This window comes from Babylonia areolata, chromosome 28 (assembly GCF_041734735.1).
Source record: "Babylonia areolata isolate BAREFJ2019XMU chromosome 28, ASM4173473v1, whole genome shotgun sequence".
Lineage (NCBI taxonomy): Eukaryota > Metazoa > Mollusca > Gastropoda > Neogastropoda > Buccinidae > Babylonia > Babylonia areolata.
The window spans coordinates 10,986,929-11,003,396 of NC_134903.1; the positions used below are offsets into that span (position 1 = coordinate 10,986,929).

Genomic DNA, 16,468 nt, shown 5'->3' on the forward strand with positions numbered 1-16,468 from the left:
GGTTCCCCTTTCGCTTGTACAAGTGAATGATAGATGCATCTTTGAAATCCTGGGGGATCATCTCTTCTTTCCACATGAGTGAGTACAGCTGATGGAGCTTCTCAGTCAGCACAGTGCCTCCATCGTTGTAGACCTCTGCTGGCATGGAGTCTGAGCCAGGTGCTTTGCCACTGGATAGCAGATGGATTGCTTTCTGGGTCTCAAGAGGTGTTGGCGGATCGTCCAGTGTTTCGTTGATGGGGACTTGTGGGAGACGGTCTATGGCTTCATCATTTATGAAGGAAGGGCGATTTAAGACACTGTTGAAGTGCTCAGCCCAGCGTTCGATAATTTTCTCCTTCTCGGTGATCAAGGTATTCCCATCTGCACTGAGATGGGGGGATGATCCTGAGGATGTGGGGCCGTAGACTTCTTTTAAGGCATCATAGAACCTCTTCATGTCGTGCCTGTCAGCATATCCCTGGATCTCATCAGCTTTGTCACTCAGCCACTTATCCTGCATCTGGCGTAACTTTTGCTGAGCAGTCCTGCGGATGGCATCGTACGCATCCTTTTTTGATGTGGACTTTGGGTTGCTGAGGTAGGCTTGATGCAGACGGTGTTTCTCATCCAGAAGCTGCTTGATTTCATCACAGTTTTCATCAAACCAGTCTTTGTGCTTTCTGGTCATGGGTCCCAGGGTCTCTGAAGCTGTACTATAGATCAGCTCACGCAGGGTCCTCCAGTCAGACTCCACATTCTGGTTGTCCAGAGAGGCGGATTCCAGACGATCTTCCAGCAGCTCCACAAAGGACTGTTTGATGGTGATGTTTTTCAGCTTAGCGATGTTAAGCCGTTTTGGAGCCTTCTGGCCTTGGGGGCGTCTCTTGGGCTGGATTCGAATATTCAGCTTCGAGACTACAAGGCGATGGTCTGTCCAACACTCGGCGCCGCACATGGTCTTTGTTACACGTACATCTTGCCTATCCCTTTTCCTGACGATGACATATATATATATATATGTGTGTGTGTGCGTGCGTGCGTGCGTGCGTGTGTGTGTGTGTGTGTACACCCGCACATTCCAATATTCCGTTGCTCCTACAGTACACATGCAAACACACACATACCTCATCCTCTACACACACACGAACACACACACACATGCGCGCGCGCACAGAGCTCTCCTGACGTGTATACTTACACGCTCGCGCACGCACACAAATACACACACACACACACACAAATAAATATATATATATATATATATATATATATATATATATATATATATATATATATATATATATACAGAGGCTGCCACACATACACACACACACATATACAGAGGCTGCCACACACAGACACACAGACACAGACACAGACATACAGAGGCTGCTATTGATTGGCCGGAAGAGGGGTGGGAAAAGATCTGATGACAGGAACGTGTTGCTCAGTCTATTGAAGTTGGAAAAGCCCACATTAATTTGTATGGGTCTGTCAGACCCACGATGTATGAATAGGGGGTAAGCTCTGGATTCCTTCTTTAGCGAGTGTGGGTCTGTGAGACCCACAAAATATGGATAAGTGGGAAAATAACCAAGTACGGTGAAGGTTAATTGAGGCGATCACTCCTTTTCCACCAGACGCAACGAGTTTAACATTTTCAACCTTTCTGTTAAGGCGATCACTCTTTCTTCTTCCTCTCAACAGACGCAACGCGGTGGACGCGTTCCGAGTGAATGTGATCCATGCCCGACAGCAGGTGCGCTCGCCGGTGACAAACATCGCCCGCACCAGCTTCTTCCACATCAAGCGCTCCAACATCTGGGTGGCGGCCGTCACCAAGCAGAACGTGAACGCAGCTATGGTGTTCGAGTTCCTGCACAAGATGGTGGAGGTCATGCAGGCCTACTTCGGCAAGATCTCCGAGGACAACATCAAGAACAACTTTGTCCTCATTTATGAGATCCTGGACGGTGAGTTTGGTGGGAGTGTGTGTTGGTTGGAAGTGTGTGAGTTGGGTTTTGTTGTTGTTTTTTTTCTTTGTGGTGGGGGCAGGGGCTTGGGGAGGGTGGCGGAATGTCATGTGACATGGATTGTGTGTGTGTGTGTGGTGTTTTTGTGTGGTACCGTGATTGTGTATTTGTTTGTCGGGTGGATGTGTGTGTTGGTATTATGTGTGTGAGTGAGTGTGTGTATGTGTATGCGTGTGAATTCTTCGGCAATTTCTGAGGACAACATCAAGAACAGCTTTGTCCTCATTTATGAAATCTTGGACGTTGAGTGGAGCTGTGGGTTGGTTGAAAGTGTGAGAGTGTTTTTTGTTTTGTTTTTGTTTTTTTGTCATTTTTTTCCTTTTGGTTGGGGAAGGGGTAACATAGGGGTATGGGTTGTGTGCGTGTAGTATTTTTGTGTGATACACTGAATGAGTATGTGTGAGTGTGTGTGTTTATTTGTGTGTGTGTGTGTGTGTGTGAGAGTTCTTTGGCAAGATCTCTGAGAACAACATCAAGAACCATGTTGTTCTCAGCAATGAGATGTTGGACAATGAATGGGCTGGAAATGTGTCGGTGTCAAAAGTTTATTTCAAGATGGTAAACTGAGTAAGCAACAGTTGCTTTTTTGCATAAAGCTGTTTAAAAAAAAGAGAGAAGAAAATAGATATGAAATTGTGAAAAGGAAGAAAAACAACAACTAATATTTTACGTACAATATACATAAGTTGTAAGAATATGAAATACATTGTTGAATTTCTGTTTCACACGCTTGCAATGCATACAAAGTCTAATGTTGTAACTGAGAGACACAGGAGTAAACAAACTTGTGTGGAAAAAGGAATGATAGTGTAAGTGTGTGTGTGTGTGTGTGTGTGTGTTTAGTGTGTGTTTGCATGTTTTGATGTTGTATGAAGAAAGAGAAGTTTACACAAAAAGGCAGCAAAGTGTAAGTGTAAGTGTGTGTGTGGTGTGTGTGTGTGTGTGTGTGTGTGTGTGTGTGTGTGTGTGTGTGTGTGATGTTGTAACTGAGGGATGCAGGAAGAAAGAGAAGCATGTGGAAAAAACGAGGAATGATGAAGATGATGATGATGATGTTGCAGAGATCCTGGACTATGGATACCCACAGAACACTGACACCGGCATCCTGAAGACCTTCATCACTCAACAGGGAGTTAAGTCGCAGGTGGGTGGGTGTGTGTTGGTGTATATGCAGGGGTATGTGTGTGGTGTGGGTGGGTGTGGATGGAGGGGTATGTGTGTGGTGTGGGTGAGTGTTGATGAAGGGGTATGTGTGTGGTGTGGGTGGGTGTGGATGAAGGTGTATGTGTGTGGTGTGGGTGGGTGTGGATGAAGGAGTATGTGTGTGGTGTGGGTGGGTGTGGATGAAGGGGTGTGGGTGTGGTGTGGGTAGGTGTGGATGAAGGGGTATGTGTGTGGTGTGGGTGGGTGTGGATGAAGGATGGAGGGGTATGTGTGTGGTGTGGGTGGGTGTGGATGGAGGGGTATGTGTGTGGTGTGGGTGGGTGTGGATGAAGGATGGAGGGGTATGTGTGTGGTGTGGGTGGGTGTGGATGGAGGGGTATGTGTGTGGTGTGGGTGGGTGTGGATGAAGGATGGAGGGGTATGTGTGTGGTGTGGGTGGGTGTGGATGAAGGGGTATGTGTGTGGTGTGGGTGGGTGTGGATGAAGGGGTATGTGTGTGGTGTGGGTGGGTGTGGATGAAGGAGTATGTGTGTGGTGTGGGTGGCTGTGGATGAAGGGGTATGTGTGTGGTGTGGGTGGGTGTTGATGAAGGGGTATTGGTGTGGTGTGGGTGGGTGTGGATGAAGAGGTATGTGTGTGGTGTGGGTGGGTGTGGATGGAGGGGTATGTGTGTGGTGTGGGTGGGTGTGGATGAAGGGGTATGTGTGTGGTGTGGGTGGGTGTTGATGAAGGGGTATGGGTGTGGTGTGGGTGGGTGTGGATGAAGGGGTATGTGTGTGGTGTGGGTGGCTGTGGATGAAGGATGGAGGGGTATGTGTGTGGTGTGGGTGGGTGTGGATGAAGGAGTATGTGTGTGGTGTGGGTGGGTGTTGATGAAGGGGTATGTGTGTGGTGTGGGTGGGTGTGGATGAAGGTGTATGTGTGTGGTGTGGGTGGGTGTGGATGAAGGAGTATGTGTGTGGTGTGGGTGGGTGTGGATGAAGGAGTATGTGTGTGGTGTGGGTTGATGTGGATGAAGGGGTATGTGTGTGGTGTGGGTGGGTGTGGATGAAAGAGTGTGTGTGGTGTGGGTGGGTGTGGATGAGGGGTATGTGTGTGGTGTGGGTGGGTGTGGATGGAGGGGTATGTGTGTGGTGTGGGTGGGTGTGGATGGAGGGGTATGTGTGTGGTGTGGGTGGGTGTGGATGAAGGATGGAGGGGTATGTGTGTGGTGTGGGTGGGTGTGGATGAAGGAGTATGTGTGTGGTGTGGGTGGGTGTGGATGAAGGATGGAGGGGTATGTGTGTGGTGTGGGTGGGTGTGGATGAAGGGGTACGTGTGTGGTGTGGGTGGGTGTGGATGGAGGGATATGTGTGTGGTATTGGTGGGTGTGGATGAAAGAGTGTGTGTGGTGTGGGTGGGTTTGGATGAAGGGGTATGTGTGTGTTTGTGTGGTGTGTGTGTGTGTGCAAGTTTACATGCCTGTGTGTGTATATGTGTATGTGTGTGCGTGTGTGTGCACGCTACACACTTTGTGTATGTGAAACCGTTTTTAACAGTGCTGTTGGTTTGCACTTTTGTTTTGCTATGTCAAAGTAACTCCAGACTAACTTTGAACATTAGCTGAATGTAACAGATTGTAAGAAACCAACAAGATCTGGGAGTTGAATGTAATGGATTTTGGATGCAATGAAACTAAATTTAGAATTGAATTGAACTGGAAAAAAAAAAAAAAAATTGAAAAATTGTGGATTGAACCTGAGTCCTCCCAATCACCAGTTCATGATGCTAATCACTTTGCCAGGGCACCTGGTGAATATAACTGATCTAATGAATATAACTATAAGATAATAAGTGATTTAACTTGATATATGTCCTTTCATGCCCTGCTCTCATGGTGACCTCAGTTTCGATACCCCTCCACTTCCGTGCTTTGGGTGAGTCTTGTCAGTGTTGTCAGTGTCGGCAGATTCATGGGTGGCTGTTTGAGGGACGTGGTGGCAGTCTCCACTCTGGGAGGGATGCTCACTCAGTCTGGCTCCGCGACTAAGCCATTATTGTCGTTAGTAGGGGGCTTAGTAGGTGGTGTCCTAAGTACGTTAAAACAGAACAGGCACCACTGAACACCACCGAAGTGACTCAGCAGCAGTGCAGGGTCTCCTCTGGTGTGTGGCCTCCTGGCAACCTAACATTGATGGTTCCCTGTGGACTGCCGACGCTGGAACTGCGACGGATGAACCCGGGTGTGGCCGTGTATGGGGGAATCTAAATGAGCGGCGTGGGAGTAATGCCACTGAAACGGTGCAGATGATGGGGCAGCAAAAAAAACAACAACAAAAATTGATATATGTATCACATGATTTTCCTGCAGTCCAAAGAAGAGACGGCCCAGATCACCTCCCAGGTGACAGGACAGATCGGATGGCGACGCGAGGGCATCAAGTATCGTCGCAATGAACTCTTCCTGGACGTTCTGGAATCCGTCAACCTGCTTATGTCCCCTCAAGGTCAGTGCTACCAGAGTGCTGGGTTTGGTACTTCTGCTTCCTCTTTTCTTCGTCTTCGTCTTCTCCTTCTTTATGAAGAGTATGATGATGATGTTACATGTTGTTGTTATTATCATGACGATGATAAGATATTGTATGTTCCAGGTCAGGTGCTTATTACCCTTGTGGTGGGTTGCACACCGTGATAAAAAGTTATCTCAGAAGCATTGTTACTATTATTTTGATTATTCTTTTTCCATTTTGATAATGGTATTACATGTTGCAGGCCAGGTGCTAAGTGCCCATGTGGCAGGTCGCATTGTGGTGAAGAGTTACCTGAGGGGCATTGTTGTTATTATCATTCTTATTACCATATTTTACTTGTTATTATTTCTGTGATGATGATAATTAATTGTGTGTTATAGGTCAGGTGCTAAGTGCCCATGTGGCAGGTCACATTGTGATGAAGAGTTAACTGAGGGGCGTTGTTGTTATTATTGATATTCTTATTACCATATTTTACTTGCTATTATTTCTGTGATGATGATGATGATAATTCATTGTGTGTTATAGGTCAGGTGCTAAGTGCCCATGTGGCGGGCTGCATCGTGATGAAGAGCTTACCTGATATAGGAGTTACCAGAGCATTATTATCATTATTTCTATGATGACATGACATGTTGCAGGCCAGGTGCAAAGGACCCACGTGACGGACCGCATTGTGATGAAGAGCTATCTGAGCGGCATTGTTGTTATCATTATTATTATAAGTGGAGTGATGGCCTAGAGGTAACGCGTCTGCCTAGGAAGCGAGAGAATCTGAGCGCGCTGGTTCGAATCACAGCTCAGCCACCGATATTTTCTTCCCCTCCATTAGACCTTGAGTGGTGGTTCGGATGCTAGTCATTTGGATAAGACGATAAACCAAGGTCACGTGTGCAGCATGCACTTAGCGCACGTAAAAGAACCCACGGCAACATAAGGGTTGTTCCTGGCAAATTTCTGTAGAAAAATCCACTTCGATAGGAAAAACAAATAAAAAAACACTGCACGCAAGAAATAGTACCAAAAAAAATGGGTGGCGCTGTAGTATAGTGATGCACTCTCCCTAGGGAGAGCAGCCCGAATTTCACACAGAGAAATCTGTTGTGATAAAAAAGAAATACAAATACAAATACAAATAATTATATCGTTTCTATAATATTACCTGTTGCAGGCCAGGTGCTAAGCGCCCACGTGGCGGGCCGCATCGTGATGAAGAGCTACCTGAGCGGGATGCCGGAGTGCAAGTTTGGCATCAACGACAAGGTGCTGATGGAGAGCAAAGGGAAGAGCAGTCTGGACGACTCCAGTCGCGTCAGCGGCGGCGGGTAAGCTGACCTTTCACCCCTCACGGGGCACAGGCCGCTGTCCTTCTCCTTTGTCCCCTGACCCCCACCACCACCCCTGTAGCAATAGCCGAGTGGTTAAATCGTCGTTGGACTTTCAGTGTGAGGGTCCCAGGTTCAAATCTTGGTGGCGGCGCCTAGTAAAGGGTGGGGATTTTGCCCTGAGATAAATTGTTCCTTTGTGTTTGCGTGTGTGTGTAAGTGCCTCTGTGTATGTGCCCCTGTGTAAGAGAAATTGTTCCTTTGTGTGTGTGCAGATGTGTGTGAATGTGCCTCTGTATATGTGCCCCTGTGTGTGTGTATGTGCTTGTGTGAGTGTGTGTGTGTGTGTGTGTGTGTGTGTGTGTGTGTGTGTATGTGCCCTTCTGTGTGTGTGTGTGTGTGTGCGCTCGCCTCTGTGTGTGTGTGTCTGTGTTTGCAAGCATGTGCACTTGTGTGTTGTGGTTCTGTGTTTGTATGCATGTGCGCTTGTATGTGTGCGTGTGTTTGTGCATGCATTTGAGTATATCTATATGATTTCTCAAGGCCTGACTAAGCGCGTTGGGTTACGCTGCTGGTCAGGCATCTGCTTGGCAGATGTGGTGTAGCGTATATGGATTTGTCCGAACGCAGTGACGCCTCCTTGAGCTACTGATACTGATACTGATACTGATATATGATTTGTACATGTCTGTGTGTGTGTGTGTGTGTGTGTGACAGTGGGGGAAAGACGTCCATTGCCATTGACGACTGCCAGTTCCATCAGTGTGTGAAGCTGAGCAAGTTTGAGACGGAGCACAGCATCAGCTTCATCCCTCCTGATGGAGAGTTTGAACTCATGAGGTCAGTCAGGGGTCGTGGGTGAATATATAGCACTGACCTGGGTCAGGACTTGGTTGATAATGTGAGTCAGGGTCACGGATCAGTTCGACACGAGTGAGAGGTGTGGATATGAAGCACTGACATTTGTCAGGGCTTGTGGATAATGTGAGTCACTTACGTACTGCCAGTTGTGTGTGTGTGTGCGTGCGTGCTTGCATGCGTATCTGTATGTTTTACGTTTATTGGCTTATTTATTTATTATCATTATTGTCTTTTTTTCTTTTTTTTTCTGCGTTTTTTTTAATTCATTCTCTATCTGCTTTGTTGGTTTTTTTATGTTATTTGTTTATTTATTTATTTATTCATTGATTTAATGATGTATCCATGCATTTGTTTATGCACCTTTTTTTTTTTTTCTCTTTTTTTCCATTTTCTCCTCAAGGCCTGACTAAGCACGTTTGGTTATGCTGCTGGTCAGGCATCTGCTTAGAAGATGTGGTGTAGCATGTATGGATTTTGCCGAATGCAGTGACGCCTCTTTGAGCAACTTAACTAACTGAACTAATGGTGCCCTTTGGCTTAGTTTTTGTGAAAGACTGGCTCTTAGTGCTGCAGCCTTGGGGGCCAGTTGGCCTTTTGGGACCATCACAGTGTGGACTTTCCCAAAAACCGCAAAACTTTCTTGGCTGAGAGAGTTGGGATGTAACTTTGGCAAGACACTCTTCTTCACTTTAATCAAATTCTAGCCCAGATGGTTAAAGACAGCAGTTGCCTCCACTTCTGTTCTGATGGTCTTGGTCGGACACGACTGTCATTTGTATGTTGGCCTTGTTGGTGGACATCAGTCTGCCTTTCCATGTCATCCCTCTGGTATCTTCTTCTCCTTCTTCTTTGCGTTCGACAGCTACGCAGTCAGGGTCGAAGTCCGAGGGATGCCACAAACTCGGACGTCCGGTGAAGATCGGCTGCCGTCCCCCAGAGCTTGGTGTTGAGGTCAGCACCCCCAGGCCAGGACTGCTGCCGCATCTTCTCATACAGGGGGCAGTCTTGGAGAATATGGGATGGGGTCTGGTCAGCCTGGCCGCAGTCACATAGGGATGTGGCTGCCACTCCAGTCCTCTTCAGGTGTGCTCGGAGGCCGCAGTGTCCTGTGCGAAGGCGGTAGATGGTAGTCTGGTGTCTTCTCTCCAGTGTCCTGATGGGATCTTGGTGTGCCTGGTAGCCTCCGTTCAGGGTGACCCAGCCTCTTCGGAATCTGCTGCGGAGGAGAGTTTTTGCTTCCTCATATGTGGCAGGAATGGTTGGCCCAGATGGTTAAAGACAGCAGTTGCCTCCACTTCTGTTCTGATGGTCTTGGTCGGACAGGACTGTCATTTGTATGTTGGCCTTGTTGGTGGACATCAGTCTGCCTTTCCATGTCATCCCTCTGGTATGAGTAAGGGTGGTGGACGATAACATTCAGAATTCTGAACAACCACCCACCCCCACCCCCACTACAGCACCACCACCAAGCTGAGAATATACGAGAGCTGTGTACTTTCCACGATGATCAGTGGCTCAGAATGATGGTCACAGTGGCTGAGCAGTTAAAGTGTTGGACTCTCAATCTGAGGATCTCAGGTTCAAATCTCAGTTATGGCACCTGGTGGGTAAAGGGTGGAGATTTTTCCGATCTACCTGGTCAGTATATGTGCAGAACTGCTTGTGGCTGAACCACCATCATGTGTATACACAAGCAGAACATCAAATATGCACATTAAAGATCCTGTAATCCATTATGCACACCCCTGAAAATTTATTAGGCTGCGTACATGGCGGGATGAAAAAAACCCACATCATACACGTAAAAGCCCATTTGTGTACATACGAGTGAACGTGGGAGTCGCAGCCCATGAACAAAGAAGAAGAATGGCTCAGAATGCTAGAGGATGATTGAGAGTAATCAAGTCATCAACCCTCTGCTAAAAAAAACCTCCAAAGAATCCTAAGAATCTTCAGGCCCAAAACCATCTCCAATCAAGAACTATTTGCCCAGAGAACATGGAGACCGAGACGGCAAAGGATATGGATCGGACGTCATGCAAAGAGAGCAAGGTCACATCACCTTGACAGCCCTTCACAGGACACCAGAAGAGAGACGCAAGAGAGAAAAGGCCAAAGAACACCTGGCACAGAACAGTGGAAGGGGAACTCAAGACTCTGAAGCACACCTGGGGTACCTGCCAAAGACAAAGAGAGGTGGATCTTTGTCACTGCACGACATACCAGAGGGCATAATGTACGATAAGTTAGTTAACTCTTTCTACCCCTCAGCTACATGCCCTGGAACAGCACTACATGAGACCAGTGCAGAATAAAGAGGGTGGTTCACTAAAATGGAGAAAATTGATGGAGAATTATTGATTTAACTGGTCAAACAAAGCTTCTGGAATTTGTAAACAGATAAGTCCAGAACACCAACTGTACCAATCAAGAATGAATTAAATCAGAATAGTGTGTTGGGTACGAGTATACTTGTCCCTGGTCCACAGGGGAAGAAATCATGTTGCAAGTTAACTTGTACCTGAATTAGAATGAGTTAAGGGTTGTGGATTAATGTGGGTCATGGTTGTGGATTATGTATTATTGTTGTCACGTTGACTATGATGATGGTGGTTTGTGTGTCAGGTATCGCACCACCAAGGACATCAGTCTGCCGTTCCGCGTCATCCCCCTGGTGCGAGAGGTCGGCCGGCAGAAGATGGAGGTCAAGGTCGTTGTCAAGTCCAACTTCAAGCCTTCGCTGCTGGCTCAGAAAGTGGAGGTATGGGTGATGTGTTGGTTTCGTCAGAAGTGCTGCTTGTCTTTAAGGTGTGTTGATGATTGGTGCGTGAATTGAACTGTGATGTTTGATCCAGGTGTGTTAACTGTTTGTTGTATGGTGCAGGTATGTGAAATGTGTTGTGTGTGGTCCAGGTTCGCATCCCCACGCCCCTCAACACCAGTGGAGTTCAGGTGATCTGTATGAAGGGCAAGGCCAAGTACAAGGCCAGCGAAAACGCCATCGTCTGGAAGTGAGTGGATTGTTTTTGCTTGCATGCTTTCTGATTGATTGATATGGATATTTATAGTGCGGCCATCCTAGGTCAGAGACCAAGCTCTAAGCACAGAGTCATTTGCAAAATAGGCTGCCCACCTGGATTGAGCCGATTGACAGCTGCCTTTAGATGGTCATCATTCGTTTCCCGTGTCATTTAGTTAAGCTTCAGTCACACACACACACATACACACAGAGCTGCCTTCAGAGATTGTTTATGTTGTACAGAATCAAGTAAATGGGAAGGTTTTGGAGTGCACACACACACACACACACACACGCATGCACACACATGCATGCACACATGGACTCTTCCTTCAGAGATTGTTCATGTTGTGCAGAATTAAGTATGTGGGAAGGTTTAAGAGTGCACACACATACACACACATCTGCACACACACATGCATGCCTAAACCCACACACACATGCTTACCATCACGTGTGTTTGTGTTGTCCAGAATCAAGCGGATGGGCGGGATGAAGGAGTGTCAGCTGAGTGCTGAGATAGAGCTGCTGGCCACCAACGACAAGAAGAAGTGGACCCGCCCCCCCATCTCCATGAACTTTGAGGTCAGTCTCCCCACCCCACCCCCATGAACATTGAGGTTATTCCCTCCCACCCGTCTCCATGAACTTTGAGGTCAGTCCCCCCCCTCCATCTCCATGAACTTTGAGGTCATTTCCCCCTCCCAGGTCCCATAAACTTTGAGGTCATTCACCCCACCACCTTCATGAACATTGAGGTTATTCCCCCTACCCCCATTTCCATGAACTTTGAGGTCAGTTCCCTCACCCCTTCATGAACATTGAGGTCATTCCCCCCATCCCCATGAACTTTGAGGTCAGTCCCCCCCTCCATCTCCATGAACTTTGAGGTCAGTGCCCCCCTCCATCTCCATGAACTTTGAGGTCATTCCCCCCACCCCTTCTCCATGGACGTTGAGATCATTCCCCTCACCACTTCTCCATGAACGTTGAGGTCATTAATGCCCCTCACCACTTCTCCATGAACGTTGAGGTCATTCCCCCCACCACTTCTCCATGAACGTTGAGGTCATTCCCTCCACCACTTCTCCATGAACGTTGAGGTCATTCCCCTCACCACTTCTCCATGAACGTTTAGGTCATTCCCCTCACCACTTCTCTGTGAACGTTCAGGTCATTCCCCTCACCACTTCTCCATGGACGTTGAGGTCATTCCCCTCACCACTTCTCCATGAACGTTTAGGTCATTCCCCTCACCACTTCTCTGTGAACGTTCAGGTCATTCCCCTCACCACTTCTCCATGAACGTTGAGGTCATTCCCCTCACCACTTCTCCATGAACGTTGAGGTCATTCCCTCCACCACTTCTCCATGAATGTTGAGGTCATTCCCTCCACCACTTCTCCATGAACGTTGAGGTCATTCCCTCCACCACTTCTCCATGAACGTTGAGGTCATTCCCTCCACCACTTCTCCATGAATGTTTAGGTCATTCCCTCCACCACTTCTCCATGAATGTTGAAGTCATTCCCTCCACCACTTCTCCATGAATGTTGAGGTCATTCCCTCCACCACTTCTCTGTGAACGTTGAGGTCATTCCCTCCACCACTTCTCCATGAACGTTGAAGTCATTCCCTCCACCACTTCTCCATGAATGTTGAGGTCATTCCCTCCACCACTTCTCCATGAATGTTGAAGTCATTCCCTCCACCACTTCTCCATGAATGTTGAGGTCATTCCCTCCACTACTTCTCCATGAACGTTGAGGTCATTCCCTCCACCACTTCTCCATGAATGTTGAGGTCATTCCCTCCACCACTTCTCTGTGAACGTTGAGGTCATTCCCCTCACCACTTCTCCATGAACGTTGAGGTCATTCCCCTCACCACTTCTCCATGAACGTTGAGGTCATTCCCCTCACCACTTCTTCATGAACGTTGAAGTCATTCCCCTCACCCCTTCTCCATGAACGTTTAGGTCATTCCCCTCACCCCTTCTCCATGAACGTTGAAGTCATTCCCCTCACCCCTTCTCCATGAATGTTGAAGTCATTTCCCCCACCCCTTCTCCATGAATGTTTAGGTCATTCCCCTCACCCCTTCTCCATGAACGTTTAGGTCATTCTCTCCATGAACGTTTAGGTCATTCCCCTCACCCCTTCTCCATGAACGTTAAAGTCATTCCCCTCACCACTTCTCCATGAACGTTTAGGTCATTCCCCTCACCACTTCTCCATGAACGTTTAGGTCATTCTCTCCATGAACGTTTAGGTCATTCCCCTCACCAATTCTCCATGAACGTTTAGGTCATTCCCCTCACCCCTTCTCCATGAACGTTAAAGTCATTCCCCTCACCCCTTCTCCATGAACGTTTAGGTCATTCTCTCCATGAACGTTTAGGTCATTCCCCTCACCCCTTCTCCATGAACGTTTAGGTCATTCCCCTCACCCCTTCTCCATGAACGTTTAGGTCATTCCCCTCACCACTTCTCCATGAACGTTTAGGTCATTCTCTCCATGAACGTTTAGGTCATTCCCCTCACCCCTTCTCCATGAACGTTAAAGTCATTCCCCTCACCACTTCTTCATGAACGTTGAGGTCATTCCCCTCACCCCTTCTCCATGAACGTTTAGGTCACTCCCCTCACCCCTTCTCTATGAATGTTGAGGTCATTCCCCTCACCCCTTCTCCATGAACGTTCAGGTCATTTCCCTCACCACTTCTTCATGAACGTTCAGGTCATTCCCCTCACCCCTTCTCCATGAACGTTTAGGTCATTCTCTCCATGAACGTTTAGGTCATTCCCCTCACCACTTCTCCATGAACGTTGAAGTCATTCCCCTCACCAATCATTCCCCTCACCACTTCTCCATGAACGTTGAGGTCATTCCCCTCACCACTTCTCCATGAACGTTGAGGTCATTCCCCTCACCCCTTCTCCATGAACGTTGAGGTCATTCCCCTCACCACTTCTTCATGAACATTGAGGTCATTCCCCTCACCCCTTCTCCATGAACGTTTAGGTCATTCCCCTCACCACTTCTCCATGAACGTTCAGGTCATTCCCCTCACCACTTCTCCATGAACGTTGAGGTCATTTACCCCACCCCCATGAACTTTGAGGTCAGTCCCCCATCTCCCATGAATTTGAGGTCAGTCCCCCACCCCCATAAATATTGAGGTCAGCCCCCCATGAACTTTGAGGTCAGTCCCCCCAGGAACATTGGTCAGTCCCCCACCCCCATGAACTTTGAGGTGTTTTTTGGCGTGCATGTCCTGTCATAAAAATGAATCCTTGATGTGTGTTTTTTGGCATGCATGTCCTGTCATAAAAATGAATCCTTGATGTGTGTTTTTTGGCATGCATGTCCTGTCATAAAAATGAATCCTTGATGTGTGTTTTTTGGCGTGCATGTCCTGTCATAAAAATGAATCCTTGATGTGTGATTTTTGGCATGCATGTCCTATCATAAAAATGAATCCTTGATGTGTGTTTTTTGGTATGCATGTCCTGTCATAAAAATGAATCCTTGATGTGTGATTTTTGGCATGCATGTCATGTCATAAAAATGAATCCTTGATGTGTGTTTTTTGGCATGCATGTCCTGTCATAAAAATGAATCCTTGATGTGTTTTTTGGCATGCATGTCCTGCCATAAAAATGAATCCTTGATGTGTGTTTTTTGGCATGCATGTCCTGTCATAAAAATGAATCCTTGATGTGTGTTTTTTGGCGTGCATGTCCTGTCATAAAAATGAATCATTGATGTGTGTTTTAATCACACATACTTAACCGTGACCCAACTAGTGCAGACTCCGGCAGGGGTCTGACATTCCTGTCCTGTGCAAACTACTATCCGCCTATGCGGAGAAAATGAGAGAACTACGGCCGATAACCTCCCGGAAGTAGGTAACGTCCCCTTTGTCCCCCTGGTTATCGCCCTCTTTTTCCGGCAGCCATCTCGACACCTGTACCTGTGCACTTCATACGGCTAAGTTTTTCGCATTTTCTACCTGTCTATCGATTCTTTGGCGTTTCTGTTTTGTGTCCGATTATGTCTTCAAACAGGTCGCACAATTATGTAGCCCGATTGGGAGATCGGGCTAAAATTAAGGCACGATCGCAATCGATTCGCGATCAGTCTGGGCCCTCTACCTCTGCCGCTCTCAGCAACGCCAACCCTACGCCACCCCCACTTCCTCCGCTACCTCCGGTCGACTCCAGACCACCACTACCCACTACGCCTCCTCCGGCGACTTCTACAGGTTTGCTTACCAATACACAGGTCAGTGGTGCCATTCACAATCCTTTTTTCGATTCGCGATCGGACTCGTCGCGATCCGCGATTTCTCGGCTCTGCCAGTCGGCAGTACCCGAGTCGACCTCCTCTATCCCTTTCCCCATGCCCTCAGTCTCAAGGGATTTTTGCACAAACCCTTTGGGGAAACAACGCAAGTCACTTGCTCTGGATCCGCACACTAGTCTGGGCCCTACGTGCGATGCGTCCGTGGTGGCGGCCGTGACATCGGATCACGAGCCCCCCACGCGGCATGCCTCGACCGTCTCGGATCCTTTGGCGACCGTGGCGTGTAGGGATGCCCTCCCATTGTGCAGGGAGGAAGGTGGACCACTAGGGGACACGCTTGCCCATACGCGTGCACCCCTCCCCTTGTCACGATTTTCCAATCCAAGGGAGGCAACTCCTGCTTCGGTCCCCTTATCGGTGACCGCCGCAGTTACTTCCCTTGCACCGTCACTGCCCCTTGCCTCCAGTGCAGGCGCGTGCACGGTTCCACCAAGCCATGCAGTGATGTCCACATCTGCCATTTCTCCAGCTGCTGCTGTTTCCCAGCCACAAACGGTCTCACAGCAAGCTGCTCAAACAAACAATCAGCAGCTCATTATCAGCTTGCTGCAGCAATTATGCTCCACTGTCCTTCCTGGTGCCACACCTTCTCCTGCTTCTGCTCCTTCTTCTAATGCAATACCACCACCCCCTGCCACCCACCAGCAGCTACCCTCCACTTCAGCAGGACACACTCAGAGCACCCAGGACAGCCACACTGGCCACGTGCCCAGCACACAGCCTGATCCATCACCCTATGCCACTGAAGAGACTTTTTCTGATGGTGACACAGACTCAGAGGAACCACCTTCAGAAGAAAACCAGTTGGTTTCCCTGCAGGAAGCACTAGGACACCTAGCTTCCTACACTCCAGACAGGGTGGAGACAATTCATGCACCGGGCACGCCTCAATCCTGCGGTGCTATGGAAATCATGGGCATCCACAGATCCTCCAATGGCCCTCACTATGCCCTCACACAGTCGCCCATGGTACTTGATGCCCTGCATAGTACGCTGGCACGCATCAGGGGCCAACCCATCAGCGAGGTCCCCTCTGATTCTGTACCCGATTTCCCTGCAGCAATGGGTCGAGGCAAATTCTTAAAAACCCAACCCAGACCCACTTCAAAACCCCCACTGTTAGCTCCGGGTCCTATCCCGCAAAGGCCCCTGCCTCTTTCTCAGGAGGACCTACTACTACTCCCAAACAATTCGCAGGCCAATCGC

General features: G+C 48.3%; 1 protein-coding gene across 1 annotated transcript in view; it reads left to right on the plus strand.

The window, feature by feature from the left end:
* LOC143302132 (AP-2 complex subunit mu) overlaps positions 1-16,468 on the plus strand; it is a 30,745-nt gene that overhangs the window by 5,707 nt on the left and 8,570 nt on the right. The window contains exons 3-10 of the mRNA XM_076616683.1: positions 1,690-1,955; positions 3,077-3,159; positions 5,530-5,665; positions 6,861-7,014; positions 7,732-7,854; positions 10,501-10,636; positions 10,789-10,886; positions 11,368-11,479. Coding sequence (XP_076472798.1) covers positions 1,690-1,955; positions 3,077-3,159; positions 5,530-5,665; positions 6,861-7,014; positions 7,732-7,854; positions 10,501-10,636; positions 10,789-10,886; positions 11,368-11,479 — 1,108 coding nt within the window. The remainder of the gene's footprint in view (positions 1-1,689; positions 1,956-3,076; positions 3,160-5,529; positions 5,666-6,860; positions 7,015-7,731; positions 7,855-10,500; positions 10,637-10,788; positions 10,887-11,367; positions 11,480-16,468) is intronic.